This window comes from Coregonus lavaretus (genome assembly GCF_964263955.1).
Source record: "Coregonus lavaretus genome assembly, chromosome: 1".
NCBI lineage: Eukaryota > Metazoa > Chordata > Actinopteri > Salmoniformes > Salmonidae > Coregonus > Coregonus lavaretus.
The window spans coordinates 37,837,903-37,864,600 of record NC_139988.1 but is presented as its reverse complement, the minus strand read 5'-3'; the positions used below and the strand labels follow the sequence as shown (position 1 = coordinate 37,864,600).

The 26,698-nt window shown below is 41.2% G+C and overlaps 1 protein-coding gene across 1 annotated transcript in view; it reads left to right on the top strand.

The window, feature by feature from the left end:
* Window positions 1-12,546: 12,546 nt before the first annotated feature.
* Window positions 12,547-26,698, top strand: part of LOC311132617 (phytanoyl-CoA hydroxylase-interacting protein-like) — a gene marked incomplete at its 5' end in the record, with an annotated part of 37,693 nt that continues 23,541 nt past the window's right edge. Inside the window, one exon of the mRNA XM_084165863.1 lies at window positions 12,547-12,652. Coding sequence (XP_084021989.1) covers window positions 12,547-12,652 — 106 coding nt within the window. The remainder of the gene's footprint in view (window positions 12,653-26,698) is intronic.

The window sequence follows — 26,698 nt, the reverse complement described above, 5'->3', positions numbered from 1 at the left end:
ACTTCCAATCCCCCATATGTTTTCTTTCCTCGCAAATATAAATATATATGTATATACAGTGGGGAGAACAAGTATTTGATACACTGCCGATTTTGCAGGTTTTCCTACTTACAAAGCATGTAGAGGTCTGTAATTTGTATCATAGGTACACTTCAACTGTGAGAGACTGAATCTAAAACAAAAATCCAGCAAATCACATTGTATGATTTTTAAGTAATTAATTTGCATTGTATTGCATGACATAAGTATTTGATCACCTACCAACCAGTAAGAATTCCGGCTCTCACAGACCTGTTAGTTTTTCTTTAAGAAGCCCTCCTGTTCTCCACTCATTACCTGTATTAACTGCACCTGTTTGAACTCGTTACCTGTATAAAATACACCTGTCCACACACTCAATCAAACAGACTCCAACCTCTCCACAATGGCCAAGACCAGAGAGCTGTGTAAGGACATCAGGGATAAAATTGTAGACCTGCACAAGGCTGGGATGGGCCACAGGACAATAGGCAAGCAGCTTGGTGAGAAGGCAACAACTGTTGGCGCAATTATTAGAAAATGGAAGAAGTTCAAGATGACGGTCAATCACCCTCGGTCTGGGGCTCCATGCAAGAGCTCACCTCGTGGGGCATCAATGATCATGAGGAAGGTGAGGGATCAGCCCAGAACTACACGGCAGGACCTGGTCAATGACCTGAAGAGAGCTGGGACCACAGTCTCAAAGAAAACCATTAGTAACACACTCCGCCGTCATGGATTAAAATCCTGCAGTGCACGCAAGGTCCCCCTGCTCAAGCCAGCGCATGTCCAGGCCCGTCTGATGTTTGCCAATGACCATCTGGATGATCCAGAGGAGGAATGGGAGAAGGTCATGTGGTCTGATGAGACAAAGATAGAGCTTTTTGGTCTAAACTCCACTCGCCGTGTTTGGAGGAAGAAGAAGGATGAGTACAACCCCAAGAACACCATCCCAACCGTGAAGCATGGTGGTGGAAACATCATTCTTTGGGGATGCTTTTCTGCAAAGTGGACAGGACGACTGCACCGTATTGAGGGGAGGATGGATGGGGCCATGTATCGCGAGATCTTGGCCAACAACCTCCTTCCCTCAGTAAGAGCATTGAAGATGGGTCGTGGCTGGGTCTTCCAGCATGACAACGACCCGAAACACACAGCCAGGGCAACTAAGGATTGGCTCCGTAAGAAGCATCTCAAGGTCCTGGAGTGGCCTAGCCAGTCTCCAGACCTGAACCCAATAGAACATCTTTGGAGGGAGCTGAAAGTCCTTATTGCCCAGCGACAGCCCCGAAACCTGAAGGATCTGGAGAAGGTCTGTATGGAGGAGTGGGCCAAAATCCCTGCTGCAGTGTGTGCAAACCTGGTCAAGACCTACAGGAAACGTATGATCTCTGTAATTGCAAACAAAGGTTTCTGTACCAAATATTAAGTTCTGCTTTTCTGATGTATCAAATACTTATGTCATGCAATAAAATGCAAATGAATTACTTAAAAATCATGCAATGTGATTTTCTGGATTTTTATTTTAGATTCTGTCTCTCACAGTTGAAGTGTACCTATGATAAAAATTACAGACCTCTACATGCTTTGTAAGTAGGAAAACCTGCAAAATCGGCAGTGTATCAAATACTTGTTCTCCCCACTGTATGTATGTATGTATATGTGTATATATTATATATATATATATATATATATATATATATATATATATATATATATATATATATATATATATATATATATATATATATATATACGTAAATTGAAAATAAACTTTTTTGCTAGAAGTATTATTATATTATTGATCGATTGACTATGACTTTTCAGATCACCCAGTAGTGCTATCTGCAGGGTTAGCTCCAGGTAAATATTGCAATCCTTCAGCCATTCCTGGATCTGTGACCAAAAACAAGCCTCCAATGGACAGTGCCAAACCAGATGATCTAATGATTCTGTCTCTTCGCAGCAAAATCTGCAGAGCTGGGAAGATTGCATCCCCCATATAAATAACATTCTATTGGTCGCAAGAATTTTGATTAATAGTTTAAATAGAAAAATTCAAAGTTTTGAATCCGGCGTTGTTTTGCATATCAGTTCATAAACACTGTGCCATGGAATTGGTATGTGAAAAATCTCTTCCCAACTATTTTGCAATCTATATGGGACGGCTGTCAATCCTTTGGTCCTTAAATGAAACTGGTATACTTTTTTATTTATCACAATTTTCTTTAACCAATTATGTTCTTCAATGCAGGGCCGACAGACAAGTTCCTTACTTTTTCCCCCTTCCACTTTCCTCTTCAATTTCTGCGGGAATGCTGCAATTACTTGGTTGTAATTTTGGGTAGAGCAGACATTTCCATATGTTTTGTTAGCTGCATGTGCAACATAACTCCTCCAGTCCTACCTATAATATCATTTACGAAGATTATACTTTTTTTTTTTTTAATTTAAAAGAATGCTGGCTTTTTTATCAATTAGTATATTTGAATTTAACCACAATATTTGTTGCATTATTTGTTCTGTAGTTTCTGGAGGATTACATTGAAATTGCAACCAACTTTCTATGGCTTGTTTTAGAAATGGTGATATTTGGGAGATTATTTCCTTTTCAAATAACTGAAAGTGAGAGGTTGTAATCTGAATAAAGGGAAAAAGGCCATTCTTGAACATGGGGTGAGACAATCTTACTAATTTGCTAGAGAACCAGTTCGGATTTAAGTATAACTTTTGTATGACTGAAGCTTTTAGTGATTATAAATTATTTATATAAATAGGCCCATTTAATTTTGTCTGGCTTGCCGTTCCAAATAAAATTGAATATTTTTGTCTCATATAATTTATAAAACTGTTTGCTAGGTGTAGGCAAGACCATAAGCAAATAGGTGAACTGGGATAATACTAAAGAGTTAATCAGGGTGATTTTTCCACAAATAGACAGGTACAGTGAGGGAAAAAAGTATTTGATCCCCTGCTTATTTTGTACGTTTGCCCACTGACAAAGAAATGATCAGTCTATAATTTGAATGGTAGGTTTATTTGAACAGTGAGAGACAGAATAACAACAAAAAAATCCAGAAAAACGCATGTAAAAAATTTTATAAATTGATTTGCATTTTAATGAGGGAAATAAGTATTTGACCCCCTCTCAATCAGAATGATTTCTGGCTCCCAGGTGTCTTTTATACAGGTAACGAGCTGAGATTAGGAGCACACTCTTAAAGGGAGTGCTCCTAATCTCAGTTTGTTACCTGTATAAAAAGACACCTGTCCACAGAAGCAATCAATCAATCAGATTCCAAACTCTCCACCATGGCCAAGACCAAAGAGCTCTCCAAGGATGTCAGGGACAAGATTGTAGACCTACACAAGGCTGGAATGGGCTACAAGACCATCGCCAAGCAGCTTGGTGAGAAGGTGACAACAGTTGGTGCGATTATTCGCAAATAGAAGAAACACAAAAGAACTGTCAATCTCCCTCTGCCTGGGGCTCCATGCAAGATCTCACCTCGTGGAGTTGCAATGACCATGAGAACGGTGAGGAATCAGCCCAGACCTACACGGGAGGATCTTGTCAATGATCTCAAGGCAGCTGGGATCATAGTCACCAAGAAAACAATTGGTAACACACTACGCTGTGAAAGACTGAAATCCTGCCTGTCTGAAGTTTGCCAATGAACATCTGAATGATTCAGAGGAGAACTGGGTGAAAGTGTTGTGGTCAGATGATATCAAAATTGAGCTCTTTGGCATCAACTCAACTCGCCGTGTTTGGAGGAGGAGGAATGCTGCCTATGACCCCAAGAACACCATCCCCACCGTCAAACATGGAAGTGGTAACATTATGCTTTGGGGGTGTTTTTCTGCTAAGGGGACAGGACAACTTCACCGCATCAAAGGGACGATGGACAGGGCCATGTACCGTCAAATCTTGGGTGAGAACCTCCTTCCCTCAGCCAGGGCATTGAAAATGGGTCGTGGATGGGTATTCCAGCATGACCCAAAACACACGGGCAAGGCAACAAAGGAGTGGCTCAAGAAGAAGCAAATTAAGGTCCTGGAGTGGCCTAGCCAGTCTCCAGACCTTAATCCCATAGAAAATCTGTGGAGGGAGCTGAAGGTTCGAGTTGCCAAACGTCAGCCTCGAAACCTTAATGACTTGGAGAAGATCTGCAAAGAGGAGTGGGACAAAATCCCTCCTGAGATGTGTGCAAACCTGGTGGTATTTTGTTTAGACATGTAGCTAAACAATTAACCATAATCCCAACCCATACGGTACCAGTGTTGTAAAGTACTTAAGTAAAAATACTTTAAAGTACCACTTATGTCGTTTTTTTTAGTATCTGTACTTTACTTTACTACTTTTACTTCACTACATTCCTAAAGAAAATAATGTACTTTTTACTCCATACATTTTCCCTAACACCCAAAGTTACTCGTTACATTTTGAGTGCTTAGCAGCACAGGAAAATGGTCCAATTCTCACACTTATCAAGAGAACCTCCCTGTTCATCCCTACTGCCTCTGATCTGGCGGACTTACTAAACACAAATGCTTTATTTGTAAATGATGTCTGAGTGTTGGAGTGTGCCCCTGGCTATCCATAAATAAATAAAACAAGAAAATTGGTTGGTTGGCTTAATATAAGGAATAAGAAATTATTTATTATTTTACTTTTACATTTGATACTTAAGTATATTTTAGCAATTACATTTACTTTTGATACTTAAGTAAATTTAAAACCAAATACTTTTAGACTTTTACTCAAGTACTATTTTACTGGGTGAAACTTTTACTTGAGTCATTTTCTATTAAGGTATCTTTACTTTTACTCAAGTATGACAATGGAGTACTTTTTCCACCACTGTACAGTACAAAACAGATTGTCATAGCTAGCCATCATGCATGAAATGCTGTAGTATGAGTCTGTAGTTAGCTAAAGCTAACCAACTAGGTTCAATGTTAGCTGGGTTGAGATCTGGTGAATGAGACACTCATACAGTACACACACACACACACACACACACACCCTTTAAACACCCTACAGTCCTTTGAGACCCCTCTTTCAAAGTCACTGAGATCTCTTCTTCTAGCCATGGTAGCAAATATAATGGGCAACTGGGCATTTTTGTACATGACGCTAAGCATGCACTGTAAAACAAAACATCTAGTTGATTCAACTAATTATTATATAGTAACTGGTTCCACAGCCTTTTTTTGTTTACTAAACTTTTTGATCAAAGTGTTAACTGAGCGTAACATTTTTAGTTGGCCCAAATTTAGTAAAAACATTAGGGACACCAACACATATTCAAAAGTGCTTTTAACATACAATGTTTTCAACTTATATATTTGACACACGGTTACATTGTGCATGTTCATTTCTACAGTAACTATTATCCAACATGTCCTCACCTGGGATTTGAACTCACAACCTCTTGGTTCACAGCATTCCTATCTTACTGCTACACCACCATGTCTGTATCAATGACTGATTTCACCTCTATTCCTATACTTTGCACTTCACAGTAAATCTCAGCTCTGTTAAAAGTGCACTCAAGAAAAACTTTTATTTATCATAGTGATTAAGGAGTAACATTAAAACTGAAATCCCTAAAACAAGTAAATAAGAACATCGAATGATAAGAGAATAGTCAGATTAACTGATAATTTACACAGACATGGTGGCATAGCAGGAAGATGGGAATGCCGTGAACCAAGACGTTGTTCAAATCCCAGTTAGTTGAATAATAATTACTGTATACATGCACAATGTCAATGTGTATCAAATATGTATGTTGAAAATATTGTATGTTAAAAGCACTTTGTGGGTGTCCCTAACCAAAAAGATTAAATTCAGGTAACACTTTGACTGAAAAGTTGAGTAAACAAAAAAAGGCTGTGAAACCAGTTACTAAATAATTATTAGATGAATCAACTAGATTTGTTAATCGAAACCTTAATGACTTGGAGAAGATCTGCAAAGAGGAGTGGAACAAAATTCCTCCTGAGATGTGTGCAAACCTGGTGGCCAACTACAAGAAACGTCTGACCTCTGTGATTGCCAACAAGGGTTTTGCCACCAATGTCATGTTTTGCAGAGGGGTCAAATACTTATTTCCCTCATTAAAATGCAAATCAATTTATAACATTTTTGACATGCGTTTTTCTGGATGTTTTTGTTGTTATTCTGTCTCTCACTGTTCAAATAAACATACTATTAAAATTATAGACTGATCATTTCTTTGTCAGTGGGCCAACGTACAAAATCAGCAGGGATCAAATACTTTTTTCCTTCACTGTAGGTGATAATAGTATGAAATCTTCCTTGAATCTGTCTTTTTATGCTTATTTATCAATTAGAATTATTAGATTTCCACTCATAACTTGGATGGAATGACCAAGTCTTGATGAGCTGGCTCTGGTAACTCTCTCACTTTGTGCATGGCAATTAATCCAACAACAGCACAGACCGAGCTCAATGCAATTCAAAGTTCAATTGCAATTCAATCCTCCCGAGTGGCGCAGTGGTCTAAGGCACTGCATCGCAGTGCTAGCTGTGCCACTAGAGATCCTGGTTCGAATCTAGGCTCTGTCGTAGCCGGCCGCGACCGGGAGACCCATGGGGCAGCGCATAATTGGCCCTGCGTCGTCCAGGGTAGGGGAGGGAATGGCTGGCAGGGATGTAGCTCAGTTGGTAGAGCATGACGTTTGCAATGCCAGGGTTGTGGGTTCAATTCCCACGGGGGGCCAGTATGAAAAATAAAATAATGTATGCACTCACTAACTGTAAGTCGCTCTGGATAAGAGCGTCTGCTAAATGACTAAAATGTAAATGTAAATGTAAAGTCAAGCTCCATTTCACTCACTGAGACACACACACACACACCCTTGAGACGAACTGTGTTGGTAAACTGTAATGGTGCTTTCAAAACAACTGGGAACTCTGAAAAAAAACGAGGTCAAATCATGACATCTGTCATCTTACAGTCGGAAAGTCGGAGCTCTAGAAAGAGGCCAGAGTTCCCAGCTTGAAATTCCGAGTTGGATAACCGTTCAAAACTATTTTTCTCAGTCAGAGCTAGTTTTTTTACAAAGTTCCCAGTTGTCTTGAACACACAAATGTATTTTTCTTTTGTTTTGACTTGCCGAGTCTCTCCCTTTTCCCCCTGTATGTTTTCTCCTCTCTCTCCTTCAATCTGTCACCTTGGTCACACATGGGCTCTGTGATCTAAGTGCAACAGAGTGAGCAATATGAGGAAACTACCAATACAGTATGAAGACATGACACACACGCGCACACACACACACAAATGGGCTGTGTTCTGCATCTGTGCACTTAGTAAGAGCCTTTGCTATGAGAAGAGAGGGGGAGGGGAGAAATGGACTGGTATGGCCACAGATCAGTGTGGAAGGCGCAGCGGCATCCCCTCCCTTAGCAGGCTCTGATGCTAACGCAGGGCGACTCCCCCTAGGGGTGCGCATGGGTGGGGGAGGAGGGATGCAGAATCAGTCATCCTCATCTTCCTCCTCCCTAGAACCAGATAAGCACAGAGATAATGCTCAAATTGTAAGTGAGGAAAATGATAGAGGTAATAATCATGTTATAAATTATATAATTTATATTCCTGTTAGTTATCTAGTAGAGGTTATATAGGTTATAATGGCTGTTTGATGACTGTAGATGGCTTACCTCTTGGTTAATTACATTAAATTGTACTGTAAACAGACCATCCAAAACAGATGCCGTCTTAATCCGTTTTCTCTGTTAATCAAAGCACTGCAATAACACAACAGGGGATTATTACCAATTGTGTCTCTCAAACACTGGCCTGATATAACACTGTGGGCAAACACACACAGAAACAACTCATGTTGCCTAAAATCCAGAGGATAGTGTAGTAGGTCTACAGTTGAAATTATACTGTGACAGTTTCCACACTTTATAACATATACTGTGCGTATTTGGTTATATTTGGTTTAATAGCTTGGTTTGAGAGTAATAGTGCTCTGGCATCTTTTCTCATACAAATTGCTTTAGAGAAAGCAATAAAACACATTGACCTTCAATTTTTATGAGATATATTTTTGGACAGGAAATCTCACTACTAAAAGTGAGCACTGGCCTTGGTATAGCAACTGCACCACACTCGACCGCAAAGCACTACAGAGGGTGGTCCGGACGGCCCAGTACATCACTGGGGCCGAGCTCCCTGCCATAAAGGACCTCTATATCAGGCGGTGTAAGAGGAGGGCCCGAAAAATTGCCAAAGACTTCAGCCACCCAAGCCATAGACGGTTCTCCCTGCTATTGTCCGGCAAGCGCTACCGGAGCATCGGGTCTTCGGACCAACAGGCTCCAAGACAGCTTCTATCCCCAAGCCATAAGACTGCGGAATTTGTAATCAAATGGTTACCCAGATTATCTGCATTGACCCTATTTTGCACTGACCCTATGCATACTCACAAGACTCTACCCACACAGTAACTACACTGACACTCTCACACAAACCCACACACACAAAAAAACATACACTACATACTGTACACACACACACAAAACACACACTCATACACACATACTGACACCACACACACTCATCATATACACTGCTGCTACTCTGTTCCTTTTTTACTCTTGTTATTATCTATACCCTGTCTATATGTACATATCTACCTTAAATACCTCATACCCCTCTATATTAATATGGTACTTGTACTCCCTTCGGAAAGTATTCAGACCCCTTGACTTTTTCCACATTTTATACGTTACAGCCTTATTCTAAAATTGATTAAATACATAAAAGTCCTCGGCAATCTACACACAATACCCCATAATGACAAAGTGAAAACAGGTTTTTAGTAATGTTTGCAAATGTATTAAAAATAAAAAACAGAAATACCTTACTTACATAAGTATTCAGACCCTTTGCAATGAGACTCGAAATTGAGCTCAGGTGCATCGTGTTTCCATTGATCATCCTTGAGATGTTTCTACAACTTGAAAGGGAGTTCACCTGTGGTAAATTCAATTGATTGGCCATGATTTGGAAAGTCACACACCTGTCTATACAAGGTCCCACAGTTGACAGTGCACGTCAGAGCAAAAACCAAGCCATGAGGTCGAAGGAATTGTCCGTAGAGCACCGAGACAGGATTGTGTCGAGGAACAGATCTGGGGAAGGGTACCAAAACATTTCTGCAGCATTGAAGGTCCCCAAGAATAGTGGCCTCCATCATTCTTAAATGGAAGAAGTTTGGAAACACCAAACTGTAAACAGACCATCCAAAACAGATGCCGTCTTAATCCGTTTTCTCTGTTAATCAAAGCACTGCAATAACACAACAGGGGATTATTACCAATTGTGTCTCTCAAACACTGGCCTGATATAACACTGTGGACAAACACTGGCCAAACTGAGCAATCGGGGGAGAAGGGCCTTGGTCAGAGAGGTGACCAAGAAGCCGATAGTAACTCTGACAGAGCTCCACAGTTCCTCTGTGGAGATGGGAGAACCTTCCAGAAGGACAACCATCTCTGCAGCACTCCATCAATCAGGCCTTCATGGTAGAGTGGCCAGACGGAAGCCACTCCTCAGTAAAAGAATAATGACAGCCCGCTTGGAGTTTGCCAAAAGGCACCTAAGGACTCTCAGACCATGAGAAACAAGATTCTCTGGTCTGATGAAACCAAGATTGAACTATTTGGCCTGAATGCCAAGCGTCACGTCTGGAGGAAACCTGGCACCATCCCTACGGTGAAGCAGGGTGGTGGCAGAATCATGCTGTGGGGATGTTTTTAAGTGGCAGGGACTGGGAGACTAGTCAGGATCTAGGCAAAGATTAACGAAGCAAAGTACAGAGAGATATTTGGTGAAAACCTGCTCCAGAGCTCTCAGGACCTCAGACTGGGGTGAATGTTCACTTTCCAACAGGACAACGACCATAAGCACACAGCCAAGACAACGCAGGAGTGGCTTCGGGACAAGTCTCTGAATGTCCTTGAGTGGCCCAGCCAAAGCCCGGACTTAAACCTGATCGAACATCTCTGGAGAGACTTGAAAATAGCTGTGCAGCAACGCTACCCATCCAACCTGATAGAGCTTGAGAGGATCTGCAGAGAAGAATGGGAGAAACTCCCCAAATACAGGTGTGCCAAGCTTGTAGCGTCATACCCAAGAAGACTTGAGGCTGTAATCGCTGCCAAAGGTGTTTCAACAAAGTACTGAGTAAAGGGTCTGAATACTTATGTAAATGTAATATTTCCGTTTTTCTTTGTAATAAATTAGCAAAAAAATTTAAAAAACTGTTTTTGCTTCGTCATTATGGGGTATTGTGTGTAGATTGATGAGGAGGGATAAAAAAAAAAAAGAATAAGGCTGTAACCTAACAAAATGTGGAAAAAGTCAAGGGGTCTAAAAACTTTCTGAAGGCGCTGTACAGCTTCATTCTTGTGTATTTTAATTCCTCTTGTGGCTGAATACAATGTTGTATTCGGTGCCATTGAGAAATACAATTTGATTTGATTTTGAGTTAGAATCTCATCAGTGTGCTGCATTTGGAATGCCATGGTGATTAAGGTCTTATGGATGTTTAATTCACCCTTTCCCAACTATACAGAGTTATTTTTTTAAGACAAAAAAATAATAACACAAGAGGAATTAAAATACACAAGAATTAAGCTATATACAGGGAGTACCAGTACCATATCAATATGCAGGCGTTTTCATATTTGCCCTGTATTGGACCAAAATTCAGTAGCACACTGATAAAGACATGGTAGCATACTGTGAACAGCAACACATCCTTAGTTGGCATTGAATATGCTGCAAGAATTGGCATTTGTCATTTTTTGTGTTTCCACAGTGTGTGTGTGTGTGTGTGTATGTTTACAAGCAATTTCGCGTCCTTTTGTGCATGCCTGCGTGTATCTAGATAGGCGGGCTTAGGGTTTCCCTATTTCCAAGCGTATTAAATCACATATACGCAGCAGTTAGCTACTGCCTCTGCCTTCTCAGCAGAATGACTCAGTCCTTTTGGTGCAGTCGCAGACAGAGGAGTCCGGGCCTGCTGAAAAGATAGCACACATCTTTGTCCAAATACCCTGAGACGCTCAAACCAATGGTGAAATGTAAAGTGTCACCGCGTCACTCTAATGTTGTGCTAAGCTAATGTCGCGTGAAGCGCGGAGTGTCCTTTCAGAATGGAGGTTGCTCGACAGAAAATATCCATGTCTGCCGATCATCATTAACCCCACTGGACAAAAACTGGTTGAATCATCGTGGTTTCCACGTCATTTCAACCAAAAAAGATATATGTGATGACGTTGAATCAATGTGGAAAACTGATTACATTTGCAAAAATCAAGGCATTTCTACTTTTCTTCACTCCATTTTTAACCTAAATCCAATGACATGGTGACATTTGTTGAATTCACGGTTAGTTGACAACTCAACCAAAAGTAAATCAAAAAGGGCATCCCGTTTTTTTTATTGGAATGAACTATTAACATATTGTTCAATTTTAATCATATTGCCAATAGCATATTTAGTTTTGCTTCAGCACTGAATACATATTTGACATAAAAGGAATGGTCATTCATTGTTTTGTCTGTGGGTTTGGTTTGTCCCTTACCCTTATGTTTGGCTCAGTTGGCATCCTGTCACTGTGGCCCACTGATAGACTGGGTGTGGGGAGAGATAACTGCCACACACACACACACACACACACAGAAGGAGCCAACTGTAAGGTCAGTATTAATCATCTCAAGGCAATTTCATGGATAAATACATTTATCATTTGTAGTCTTTCATACATTTAGAATGAAGCCATCTGTGAAATCCCGCATGTGAGTAGACTTTCTGTTTCATGTTAGACAAGAAAAGGCCCATGGCTAAAGGATTGTGGCAGAGATAGGCCACAGCTGTTTAAAATACATTATTATTCTTGTAATGAAAGGTGAGAGGGGTCGTTCCCGCTTCATTAACGCGTGGGCCACTTGCACCTGCGCTCCTGTGGAGAGAGCGCGAGACGCGTAGAGCTCCAAATAAGGCTATAGGCCTATGGACCATGTTGTTTGGATGACGTTAGCAGAAACGGAACGCAAAACAAAGAATGTGCATATAATTGAGTTTAACCGGTGGGGGTGGAAGGGTATTCATGTTCCACTGTCCTGTGGCAGAAGAGGGGAAACACTTGTGGCTTTCATGAAAGATAGCGCGCGCCTGGGACCTATTACGTCGAAAAATGTAATATAGGCAATACATTAAAAGGACTGGCATATCTTCGTAGTATGTATGCCTCTCACGTTGCAGCGTCAAATCGGCAGTGGGCTATGCGCTCGTGACGATTTGCTGACGCGCCTTCAGCCCCACCACCCTGGAGAGAGAAGCTGCGAGGGAGCGAAGGGGCTGGAAACCGGTCACTCTATCTCTCTTTCTTGATCGAATGTGAAGGGAGGCAAGTCCTGCGGTAAAACGAGCGAAATTCCACCGATACCAGGAGAGGCATCCCAGCTCTGTTGTAAAAATGGAGTTTCCAAGATTGGGACACAACTTAACCAGCCCGATGAGTCCGTGTGAGGGCATGCTAAAGAACCTCAGCTTGGACGCTATACAGTTATGCGAGCGAGAGGGTAAGCGCAAAATAAGCATTTTGGATTGTCATGTAGCCTAGGCGTTGAAATTCCATGGATCACCCCCATCCACTCCACCAATTTCATTCTGTGTGCATTAGAATATTCCCTTCCATCAGTTAATGGAAGATTACAGCCACGCTATTGGGCTCTACTAGCCCTCTACAGTGGTGCCAGAATGACTGAATAGGGGTCCAAATAGTGGCTAGGGCTTCTATTTGGCCCTTATTTTATGATGAAAATGTAATAATACGGCAGGTTTACAGTTAATCCGATTTGGAGGGCGACTGGTGGCTGCTGCGTGCACGGAATAGCTGAGGGCATCAATGCATTTTCCTCACATAACCTATCCAATGTATGCATCCTATGCATTTAGGTTTTTCACTATGAAACGAAATTGTCCATCATTTCAACATGATGGCATATCAGGAAAATGCTGGGAAAGCAATTTGGCCCAACGGTGGGGTTTCACCATTTCAGCACCATGGACTTGGACAGCAGCCGGTGGATCGCTTTCGCACAGGTTTCAATGAATAGAGACTACTAACGTTATTCATGCCTGGTGCAGCTCTGAACAAAGCTTGACATTACAAATATATTGTATATATTAAAGTAGCCTACAGTTAGAGCTGTTTTAAGTCAGAAACCACATCCACAAGCCCGATACAAAGATAGATTTGAACTGCATTATTTAACAGGATCAGACTAAGAAAAGCTACTGTATTTGATGATTCAGCTTCATTTTTTAAATACAACTATTTTGGTATGCTACAGAGGAATCGCTGTACAATGGTTAAAACATTATGATCTGATCATTAAAAGGTTTTGTTGAAGTTTACATTTCGATATCAGGCCTATTAAAACGTTTGCAATATTACAATTGTTTTGAGAAATACATGCAAATGGAGACCAGTTGTTGCTAGGCCCAGCCTAGGCTACTCTTTCGATGTACATCCTATGTTGGCTGATTTGAATGAAAAAATAGCAAGTCATCATCACTGGGAGACTGGGCTCAAAGATGGCTGCACCCATGTCAAATCAAATCAATCGCCCCATGCGCCGAATACAACAGGTGTAGACATTACAGTGGCCCCTTTACTTACAAGCCCTTAACCAACAATGCAGTTAAGAAAAAAAAAAAAAAAAGCTAATAAAATAACAGTAGGGAGGTTATATACAGGGGGTACCGGTACAGAGTCAATGTGCGGGGGCACTGGTTAGTCGAGGTAATTGAGGTAATATATACATGTGGGTAGAGTTAAAGTGACTATGCATAAATAATAAACAGAGTAGCAGCAGCGTAAAAGAGGGGGTTGGAGTGGGGTGGGGTGGGGGGGGGGCAATGCAAATAGTCCGGGTAGCCATGATTAGCTGTTCAGGAGTCTTATGGCTTGGGGGTAGAAGCTGTTAAGAAGCCTTTTGGACCTAGACTTGGCGCTCTGGTACCGCTTGCTGTGCAGTATAGAGGTCCTGGATGGCAGGAAGCTTGGCCCCAGTGATGTACTGGGCCGTACGCACTACCCTCTGTAGTGCCTTGCGGTCAGAGGCCGAGCAGTTGCCATAGCAGGTGGTGATGCAACCAGTCAGGATACTCTCGATGGTGCAGCTGTATAACTATTTGAGGATCTGAGGACCCATGCCAAATCTTTTCAGTCTCCTGAGGGGGAATAGGCTTTGTCGTGCCCTCTTCACGACTGTCTTGGTGTGTTTGGACCATGACAGTTTGTTGGTGATGTGGACACCAAGGAACTTGAAGCTCTCAACCTGTTCCACTACAGCCCCGTCGATGAGAATGGGGGTGTGCAGACAGAAGCCCTGTTTATACCTGGTGCTAACATGTGTCTTTTGTCCTAATTGTGCCCACATTTGTAGACAGTTGTCGATGTTCAAAAGACACATCGTGATCTGATTGTGATCAGATCTTCTTGCCCCCTCCGGAGGTAGTCAGGCACACATCTTACAATTGTAGATGACTCTGGACAGTGAAACCATTTAAATCATCATTATCCGCCTTCTAAAATCATTGACAGGTGGTACCATTGACTTATGACATCAATATGTGTCTTAAAATAAATACAAATGATTTTAAAATAATATCCATAAAAGAATTTGTGTACAGGGAGGGACCAGGAAATCTGATCACAATGTGGAAACAGTGGATGGATTAGAGACACATTTTAATGCCAGATGTAGACGCATATCTGTAAATGTGGGCATAATCAGAATGTGGACAAAATCAGAACCAAAGATGCATGTTAGAGCCAGGTATAAACGAAGCTAAAGATGGAGCATCCACACCCTTCACTCTAATTACTCAGAGAATTTTACAACAGAGTGAGAGAGAACATGGACAAATTAATTTGTTACATAATACACTGGATGACACATACTCAATGCTTTATTGCATTACATTTCATTGCAATACAATAATCAACAAACTATAAGCTATGGCCTAGTCACATAAATATTAAAGATGTGCTTTTAGACAGATGTTGAAAGTGAACTCTTACATCTTAAACTGAGCTTGATAATGTGTCTTTTGATTTGTACATAGGGGCTGTTGTCTAGGCCCTATCCAGTCAATGGTGCTCTTCATTAGGCCACACAAGCAGGGCAGTTAGACCCTGCCAACACAGTGCACCCATTGTACCTCTGGTTCTATTTCTCATCTCCTGGGACGGCTGCCCATCTTTTAATGTAGTGGGATGCAGTTTATATCGTCTCACGACTCTGGCCTGATTTGAAAGCTCTAAATTTAGTAATGGTATAGGCTGAACTTTCTTATGGATGTTGCTGTTGGTGCCAGCTCTGTGCTTTGTACTGTGGGTTTACTGGGCTTGTCTTGGCCCCTTTGCAGCAAACAAGCACTCTCCAATTTGTCATTAAAAACAGGGTAAATAGGGGATAAGTGTGCTTGAGCTGCCCACTGTTTGTAGTACAACATCACAACAATCTCTGTCATTACTTTACAGATCCCGAGGGGAAATGAAATGACAGGGTCATAAAAAGCGCCTGCATTCTTTACAAAACATTGTCATTTTATGTTGAGTATGAAGCTCTTTCCCAAGACAGGCTGATTTGTTCACTAGCTTTGATGATGCTTGATGTAGCCTGTGACCATCTGTGTGTGTTTTGTGGTTGAGCACTCCTATTTGCATGTAGATAACAATATATCTGATCCAGTGTCACTGATGATAGGTCCAACATCATAATAATAACAATAAAACCATGCCTACTAGACAGCCCATCTAAACATGAAATCAGTTTAAATCATGTTTTTAGAATAAATCAAGTGTAGGACAGGATCATCTCCTGAAAATGCATTCTCACTAATGCCACAGACAACTTATCCCTCTGTTCTCTCATAGCTTACATACAGTAGGCTACCTCAACATCACATGTAGTTTATCCTGCTTTGACAGACTAAAGCTGGCAGCAAGTTGTTTTGATGGGTTGGTGTCTTAAAGGTTGGAGGTATCTTAAAGGTTGTGTTTTCCTTTTTATGCCACTAGGCTTGTCGAAATGTAGGGACTGTGCCCTTTAACAAACTGTTTGCTGTCTAGGAATACAATACATTTAGTTTTCTCTTGGAAATGTATTGGATTTTCTCCAATGTATTTATAAAATTACTAATTTAATGTTAATTTCAGTGTCGCAAACCTGTCTAAAAATATCTAGCAAATATCAATATTTAATCGTCAACACAAACGTGAGGATTCCCAAGCCAACCCAGACTAGCTAATGGCTTCGTCAGAGGCCCATCCCGTATTTTAGCATTGTGATGTGTATAAAGTGGTGGTGGTGAGCAGCATTGAGAAGGCACACGTGACAGAGCCTTTCCCCTCTGTCTCAAGAATTGCTCTGGGAACTGCATAGAGAAATAAAATAACTGGAACTGACATCAACATTTGAAGGAGCCATTACAATTTTTTTAAAAGACAAAAATCCTATTTAAATACTGTTTAAGAAATTCAGCTACACTTCAAATGTGTGCCAACCAGGACTAATCTCAATATACATGTATCACTTCTATGTCCAGGGGTTACCAGTTCAGTTTAGTTACCATCAAATCAAAGTTTATTGCTTGCTTACACAGTTTTGCAGATGTTATAGCGGATGCAGCGAAATGCTTATCTTACTAGCTCCTAACAATGCATTAAAATGTCAAACAATGTCAAATAATCCAACAAAATAATACTACAAGAAATCAAGAATTGTCGGAACGAATCCAATTAACAACCCAAATAGCACTTCAACAGTAGCTAGGTTTCTATCCAATTTGCTAAAGATTTTCATTCGAATATTCAAAGATCTGCATAAAACAATATGCACATTTTACCACCAGAGATGTGTTTCCATCAAACTGACTTATTGGGGATAAAAGTCTGTGCGTGATGACATAGAGAACATAAAAATGACTTTTGCGGTTACATTTCTATGTACCGAATGAAAAATACAAGTTAAAAAGGTTTCCATCGCATTTTCAACACTACTGATGGTTTTGTCACAAAAACTGTTGCTTTATGTTGCAAACGTGCCCACTCTGGTCTTGGCACGTGCGCTCTAGCCAACAGTGTTGGTAGGCTACCTACATTATGAGATTATTATGGATTTTATTTGTCAAACGGCAGCCAAACATCGATCATCATGTCACCAGAATAAGACCCTCGATATTTATTGGATCAAGCTCATCAAGGGCACTTTCACCACCCTGTGAAGTTCATCATTACTTATTTAATCTGTTGCCTAATAAACTGCATGGTTTTCCGAGTCATAGTGGGAGGACGAACCACACTACATATATTCAGGTGACTCCCAAGGTTACTTCAATATGATGGTTATTCTATCAATATTTGTGCATAAAGGCATTTCCACTGCCATTTCTCGCATAATACATTTTACAAACACAAAAATAACTAACCCCCCCATGTTATCCTCAGAACAGCCTTAATCCGTCAGGGCATGGACTGTACAAGGTGTCGAACACGTTCCACAGGGATGCTGGCCCATGTTGACTCCAATGCTTCCCACAGTTGTGTCAAGTTGGCTGGATGTCCTTTGGTTGGTGGACCATTCTTGATACACACGGGAAACTGTTGAGCGTGAAAAACCCAGCAGTGTTGCAGTTCTTGACACAACCCGGTACGCCTGGCACCTACTACCATACACTGTTCAAAGGCACTTACATTTTTAGTCTTGCCTATTCACAGTGGCGATTTTAGCAAGTAAATCTTGGTGGGGCAAACCCCCCAAAAAAATTGGGGATGCATGCCAGCAAAGCCAAAACACAACACAACACTAAACAATACATTAATTGCACTATAACGGTGACAAATGGTGCCCACAAACTGTTAGGGCCTACATAAAGCTGTCCCAACAGCAGAGTCCCAACAGCAGTCCCAACACCTTACCACTGCTACACCTGGCTATCAGCGGAGCCTTGTCTGGCAGCGAAACAGTTCATTCAGCCTCATTTACTGCCTTTTTAAAAAACATAGCTGATATGGCTGACTTGCTTAAACAAATGTGGTTTCTACTGACAATTGCGATGTACAAACTATGGCATAAGGGGACGACAAGTGGATAAGAGGCAATCCGTAATTTCGATTAAGACATTAATGAGCGAGCTAGGATGGACGTAGTCAATATAACTGTACGTTTTGTTTATCCCATAAGTAACTCTGTGTTGTTGTTTTTATCACACTGCTTTACTTTATCTTGGCCAGGTCGCAGTTGTAAATGAGAACTTGTTCTCAACTGGCTTACCTGATTAAATAAAGGTGAAAAAAAACAAAACAAAAAAAACTATTTGTTCAGCACTTTTGAAATGCACAGCGACAGAATTCAGAACATGTGCCGTTCTTACGGTGTTCTCCCTGTACACCAAGTCAGAACCGTAGGATAAATAAAGGGGGCATATAAGCAGACAATGAAAGCTCTTACAATATTTGATGATTACATTTCTCTAAAACAGGTTACAGGCTACATGTGCACCACCAAATCAGATCAGTAGGCGAAATTAAGAGGGGAAAATATACCAAATTATTAGGGTGAGGCACATGGGCTACTAACAGCTTACTACACAACATACACTTAGTATTACTTTCTTAGCTACAGAATACATATCTCCCTGGCATATTACCTCATTTATGCAGCAGCATACAATACATTTTTGGACTCACCTTGTTGTGCTTTGCTCACTTGAACAGGAAGGTGGCGCGGCGGTCATTTGTGGGCAAATTCAAAGTCTGGCATTCTCTGGATTTATGGTGCTTTTAAGACAACTGGGAACTTGGAAAAAGGTCGAATCATGATGACGTCAGTGATCTTCAGGTCGTAGCTCTAGAAAGAGGCCCGAGTTCCCAACTTACAATTCCGAGTTGGATGACCGTTCAAAACTTATTTTCCCAGTCGGAGATAGCCAATGTTGAATGTTTATCATTTTAAGATTGGAAAGAGAACCTTAAACCAATAATTGGGACCACACACCCACTCCACTGAATAACAGGCTAGTGATTGCTTTGCAATGCTTGCAGTTAGCCACTGATTCCTTCCAAACCACTCATTGTTGAATTTGCGATTTCCAACTTGTTGTGTAATGTTTATGTCCAATGGCCGATGAGCACTGATACGTTTTATCTATAATTTCTCTTCATTATTTCTCTTCATATGCCAACGATTAAAAAGGATTTGCCAGTAGAGTGTCGACTTGATTCATGATGATGACTGCTAGCTAAGATTTTGAAAATATGATGTTGACATGATCAGTCCAATCAAAGCTACTGTAGATATATCGTGATTTGACGTCATTTTATCTGTGACCTTGAGCCTTCTTGGATGGGCACTTCTAAAGTAACTATATGGCAGCACCCAAGGGGCTTGAATTTTAGAGCTATACCCTTAGATTTGTCAGTGATGTAGTGTCCTCATGAGTGACAGAACACTAAGCCAATCACGGCGCAACTAGAGAACATTACCAACCCCTACACTCCGTATTTTCCGCTGGCTGCCCCACCACAGAAAGCACTGAGCTAGGCTGAAACACCTGCATTTTGGAGCTTCCTTACTCAAGAAAGAAAAAAGAGACCATGTTTGTATGGAGGCTTTATTAACTCAATGATTTATTTATTTATTTTAAATTGTTTGCAAACTGATATGTGACACATATTAATGCCAAAATAACATAGAAGACAGGTTTTGTTTTGTGCAAAAAATGTGGGGCTCAAAATGACGGGTCGACACTGCCTATTACATTTACATTTACGTCATTTAGCAGACGCTCTTATCCAGAGCGACTTACAAATAGGTGCATTCACCCTATAGCCAGTGGGATAACCACTTTACAATATCTTTTTTTTTTTTTTTTTTAGGGGGGGGGGGGGGGGGGTAGAAGGATTACTTTATCCTATTCCTTAAAGAGGTGGGGTTTCAAATGTCTCCGGAAGGTGGTGAGTGACTCCGCTGTCCTGGCGTCGTGAGGGAGCTTGTTCTACCATTGGGGTGCCAGAGCAGCGAACAGTTTTGACTGGGCTGAGCGGGAACTATGCTTCCGCAGAGGAAGGGGAGCCAGCAGGCCAGAGGTGGATGAACGCAATGCCCTCGTTTGGATGTAGGGACTGATCAGAGCCTGAAGGTACAGAGGTGCCGATCCCCTCACAGCTCCATAGGCAAGCACCATGGTCTTGTAACAGATGCGAGCTTCAACTGGAAGCCAGTGGAGTGTGCGGAGGAGCGGGGTGACGTGAGAGAACTTGGGAAGGTTAAATTCACCCTCTGAATGGCACACATACTCAATCCATGTCTCAAATTTCTCAAGGCTTAAAAATCCTTCTTTAGTCTGTCTCCTCCCCTTCATCTACACTGATTTAAGTGGATTTAACAAGTGACATCAATAAGGGATCATAGCTTTCACCTGGATCCACCTGGTCAGTCTATGTCATTGAATGAGCAGGTGTTCTTAATGTTTTGTATACTAAGTGTATATTAGATTGAGCTACATTACCGGTCAAAAGCTTTAGAACGCCTACACATTCAAGGGTTTTTCTGTATTTGGACTATTTTCTACATTGTAGAATAATAGTGAAGACATCAAAACTATGAAATAACACATATGGAATAATGTAGTAACCAAAAAAGTGTTAAACAAATCAAAATATATTTTATATTTGAGATTCTTCAAATAGCCACTCTTTGCCTTGATGACAGCTTTGCACACTCTTTGCATTCTCTCAACCAGCATCATGAGGAAGTTGGAATGCATTTCAATTAACAGGTGTGCCTTGTTAAAAGTGAATTTGTGGAATTTCTTTCCTTCTTAATGCGTTGTGTTGTGACAACTGGGGTTGTATACAGACGATAGCCCTATTTGGTAAAATACCAAGTCCATATTATGGCAAGAACAGCTCAAATAAGCAAAGAGAAATGACAGTCCATCATTACTTTAAGACATGAAGGTCAGTCAATATGGAACATTTCAAGAACTTTGAACGTTTCTTCAAGTGCAGTCGCAAAAACCATCAAGCACTATGATGAAACTGGCTCTCATGAGGACCACCACAGGAAAGGAAGACCCAGAGTTACCTCTGCTGCAGAGGATAAGTTCATTAGAGTTACCAGCCTCAGAAATTGCAGCCCAAATAAATGCTTCACAGAGTTCAAGTAACAGACACATCTCAACATCAACTGTTCAGAGGAGACTGTGTGAATCAGGCCTTCATGGTCGAATTGCTGCAAAAGAAAACAATACTAAAGAACACCAATAAGAAGAAGAGACTTGCTTGGGCCAAGAAACACGAGCAATGGACATTAGACCGGTGGAAATGTGTCCTTTGGTCTGGAGTCCAAATTTGAGATTTTTGGTTCCAACCGCCGTGTCTTTGTAAGACGCAGTGTGTATTTCCCACCGTAAAGCATGGAGGAGGAGGTGTTATAATGTGGGAGTGCTTTGTTGGTGACATTGTCTGTGATTTATTTAGAATTTAAGGCACACTTAACCAGTATGGCTACCACAGCATTCTGCAGCGATACTGCATCCCATCTGGTTTGGGCTTAGTGGGACTATCATTTGTTTTTCAACAGGACAATGACCCAACACACCTCCAGGCTATGTAAGGGCTATTTTACCAAGAAAGAGAGTGACCTGGCCTCCACAATCATCCGACCTCAACCAAATTGAGATGGTTTGGGATGAGTCGGACTGCAGAGTGAAGGAAAAGCAGCCAACAGGTGCTCAGCATATGCGGGAACTCCTTCAAGACTGTTGGAAAAGCATTCCAGGTGAAGCTGGTTGAGAGAATGCCAAGAGTGTGCAAAGCTGTCATCAAGGCAAAGGGTGGCTATTTGAAGAATCTAAAATGTAGAAAATAGTCCAAATAAAGAAAAACCCTTGAATGAGTAGGTGTTCTAAAACTTTTGACCGGTAGTGTATGTCAAAAATCCAGTATATAAATAAATATGCGGTGTGTATAAACAGTGTAACTGAAGTACAATGTACAGTAGTAGAAATATTATAATTAACTTTGTTGAGAATACGGTATTTAAATAGACAGTACAAAACCCCATGGCAAAATTGATAGAATTGCAGGAAATTAGCTTCCGGACCAGAGTCCAGAATAGAAATATACAGTATACTGTATGTATGTGAATGGTGTGTATAGACAGAATGGGCAGTAAATCAAATCAAATCAAATGGTATTTGTCACATGCGCCGTATACAACAGGTGTATACCTTACTGGTACAGAGTCAATGTGCGGGGGCACAGGTTAGTCGAGGTAATTGAGGTAATATGTACGTGTAGGTAGAGTTAAAGTGACTATGTATAGATAATTAACAGAGAGTGGCAGCAGCGTAAAAGAGGGGGTGGGGGGGGCAATGCAAATAGTCCGGGTAGCCATTTCATTAGCTATTCAGGAGTCTTATGGCCTGGGGGTAGAAGCTGTTAAAAAGCCTTTTGGACCTAGACCTGGCGCTCCGGTACCGCTTGCCGTGCGGTAGCAGAGAGAACAGTCTATGACTACGGTGGCTGAAGTCTTTGACAATTTTTAGGGCCTTCGTCTGACACCGCCTAGTATAGAGGTCCTGGATGGCAGGAAGCTTGGCCCCAGTGATGTACTGGGCCGTACGCACTACCCTCTGTAGTGCCTTGCAGTTGGAGGCCGAGCAGTTGCCATACCAGGCAGTGAAGCAACCAGTCAAGATGCTCTCGATGGTGCAGCTGTATAACTTTTTGAGGATCTGAGAACAGTATGTGAATAGAAAAGGTCTGTACAGCAGGGGTTATGGAGCCATGACTATAATACAGTATATACATATAAAGTGGGTAAAACAGTATGTAAACATTATTAAAGTGGCTAGTGTTCAATGACTCTATTTACATATGGCAGCAGTCCCTAAGGTGCAGGGTAGAGTACCGAGTGTTAGCCAGCTAGTGACAGTGTCTAAGGTTCAGAGAAGGGTACTGGTTGGTCCATGTTAGATGGGTGACATTAATGTAACCAAGTACTTTGTCTGTTCTCTGAGAGACCTCCCAACTGCCATCCCCCCATTCCAGCTGTGACACCATCACAGCCAGCCTCATTGTCAGACACAGGCCGGGTGTGTGAATTGAGCCTACCATCTGTCTTGCAGTAGCACCAACTAAATGAACAGTAACAGTTTAGCCCCTCCCCAAGAGCCCAATATTACCAAACTTTAGCTCAGGCCTGAAGCCATTTATTTCTCTACAATGTACTAACACAACACCAAACAAGAGAGGCTTAGACTCAAATCCCCTAAAAGCCAGTGAACATCATGGAGAAACCTTTTAAGAGATAACTCCAGGAACATTATGGGGAAATGGAGAGATCAAGAGAGACCCTGTGCAGTCATACTCTCGATACCATACCAGTGGTGTAAGCAAATCATATCGAAGATGTGATTTGAGTCATTGTCCTGGCTCTCTGACAACTCAGAGAGCCCATATTTTGTGTGGGCAGTTGACCCATGAGTGTGTCTGGCAGGAAGAGTAATCCATGTCAGTTACACTGCTGCTGTCCACCTCATCCAGACCAGACACAGTTCTTTGAGCTCTCTGCAGATTTAACCCTTTCCTGTGAACAGAATGTTGTTGAAATCGAAATGGTTATTTAGGTAAAAGGGTATTCTTGATCAAAACTATAAATGATGTATATCAACAATGCTATGTAAAAAGTTCCATAAAGGGTTGATTTCTAAGCCAAAGTATTCTGTTGAGGGATTTAACATAGGCCTAATTACCTTTCACTCTGGTGTCATTAGCAAATTCTATGCTAATGTAACACAATGACTAACCTATTTTTTGACAAGTTAAGAATGAACGCTCTTATCATCCTTCCCCAAAAGGCATTTTGGATTTAATTAATTTGCTAGAACAGCTGGTTATATTTAGAGCTAAACTTCTTTTGTGATATACACGTTTTTATTTAGTCCTTTTATTTTTGTTTCAATGTTATTGTTTTCTTTGTTGCTCAATTACCCTGTGATTTGATTGGAGTAATGCGTAACACACAGTAACTGTATGGAGCTGTATGAACAGAGCTTTGTGTTTCGCTACTAGTAGGATGTTATTGCTCTGGCAACGTCTTTCACTCTCAGCTTGTGCTCTCTTGCCAGTGTATAAGGAAAAAGCTGGGATTTTGAAAGGCCTGCCCTGAATCCTACTTGGTGTTTGTAGTGTTGCGTTGGAGTCTTTTAGATTGAGAATGGACCAAAAATAAATGGTCCCAGGCAGCACCTACAGATTTCCAACTGCATTCGGATTTCCAAATGCTTCGACTTTGTATTCATAGCCTATGGGTCATGTCGACACTCAGGAAAACTCCTCACCCAAGTCACAAGACACTGTTAACTAGGTTGATATTGATTTTGTTTAACTTCACCATAGTGCTCAAATTAAAGGGTAATACTTGATTAGTTTCATTTGACAAGGTTAAGGTAAAGGACACATTTGCAGCAAACTGCGATTCTTGGCCTTCCCTGTACCTACTGTAGCTCGTAAATGATGAGATTGTGAGCCATGAATTCAACCATTGAATGAAACCTGCTATACCAAGGTTTATGTACCATATTTATTTACAAAATACAATCTTATTTACAGAGCACACACATTTTATTAGGAAAGCAACTGCATAAAAACGGCAATGCAGATTTAAGTCAGACCTGTATCATGCCAATGTTTCTATTTCAAAATGTGGCAAAGGGATAAACACCCCGCTGCACCTGTGTGATTGTGTGAATAAGCTTGCAATCTGCTAGTTACATAACTGTGAGCTCAGTGTCTTCACACACCAGACAGCTGGCTTAGAGCCTGCAGTATGGCAAGACTAATTTCTAATCCTCTGAAGTTAAATTGCAATATATTGCATGCCATTTCAGGAATGCAAATTATGTAAACAGTATGTCCTTCCATGGGCTCCCTGTCTCCCAGCCAGGCATAATTCTGTTTTCCACTGCTTCCTTTCTTTTGGGTTTGATGAGCTCTGATGAGCTCTGTCTATGTGTTATGTTGCATTGGTAAATGTATTTTGAATTACCTAATGTTTACCCTCATTATGCTCACCATGTGAGCTTACCATAAGTCTGGCAGTCAGGGCTGGACCTCACGGCCTCCATTACCTAATGGGCATATTGACTCCAATTACCTCGAAGCCTGTCTAATGGAACAGGCCTTGAACTTGAATCGTCTGTGACCACTGCTTGGTGTTAGTTATGGGAGCCAACACATTCTAGGCCTCAGGCAAGGATCGTCATCACACTAGGTTATCTTGGGAGAAGACCTACAATACTCTGAAAAGCAGTCCTGACTGACTCAAAACAAGTGAGAACAGGCAGGTGCACCCATCCCTTGGTTCTGCTGACCTCACCATGTTTTTATTACTATCCATGAAGAATACCTGAAATAAAAAAGAAATCAGATGCTAAGCAACATGTCAAGACAGGAAATGAATCAAGGGAAATGACTGCATGTGTGCTGTCAGTCATTACCTATTTATTGACAGATATGCTCTCACCAGTTGATCTCCCACACTCTCTTCATGAGCCTGATGATCCACAGCAGGAGGCAGACAGGGTCTTGGATATCCAACTGTAGTGTGGCTCTGGGCCGGTGGCATGAGGAGGCGACAGGAAATACATACTGCCCCTGATAAGACAGAGAGAGAGAGACACAGGAAGATAGAAATTAGATGAGATGTCTCTACCTGATGTATAGACCGATAGACAGAGTGATAGACAGAGCATACTGCTGATCACAAACTTACACAAAACGTATGTTATAGGCCTATTTTAAAAACCAAAAACTGTTTTAAGTGAGAAGTAGCCATTGGTCTGAAGCCGACAAAGAAAGGAAATTCAGGAGCACCACAATGTCTACTTCACCCATGCTCTACCAAGGTTTTCCAGCTCACAGCTTTGACCTACTACAGTAGCTACAGTATGTTGGTCTATTGTACTTCAAACAATGTGTAGGCAGGTTGCTTAGGATTCAAACCTTCTCAAACAGCCTAATACACTTAGAGGAGGTGCTCCCACAATAATATGGTTTGTACCGCATACAAGTTAATGTAGTGCATTCTTCCCACCCCACATTAAGGCATCACCCCATTCCACTACCTTTTCAAGCTTTTTTTTATTATATGAAAGCAAGATTTGCTTTTATACTTACAACACCATCAGGCTTCATTGACTGAGCTGTTTTGTCTTGTAGTAAGGTGGAGTCTGCCTGTATTTCCTTAAACCTTTATTTTAACAATACATGTCATTTTAGTCAGTAGATACCCAACATAACAACAGGAGGTGTTGTGTTCGACACAGCCACTCATATAGATATAGAGGTCTATAGAGCCTGTCTGCATTCTTGATTTCTGTAACCGTTAGCTTACCTGTGTAATATTGACATAAGCTCAGAAACACTTGTTTTGCAAACATGGTCCTGTTTTATCAATTGGAGGCTCCTCATTTTTGATCAACGTACATTCATCATTAAACTTTGTACATACAATTCAGCGATGGCCACAATTGCTCTTGAAGAG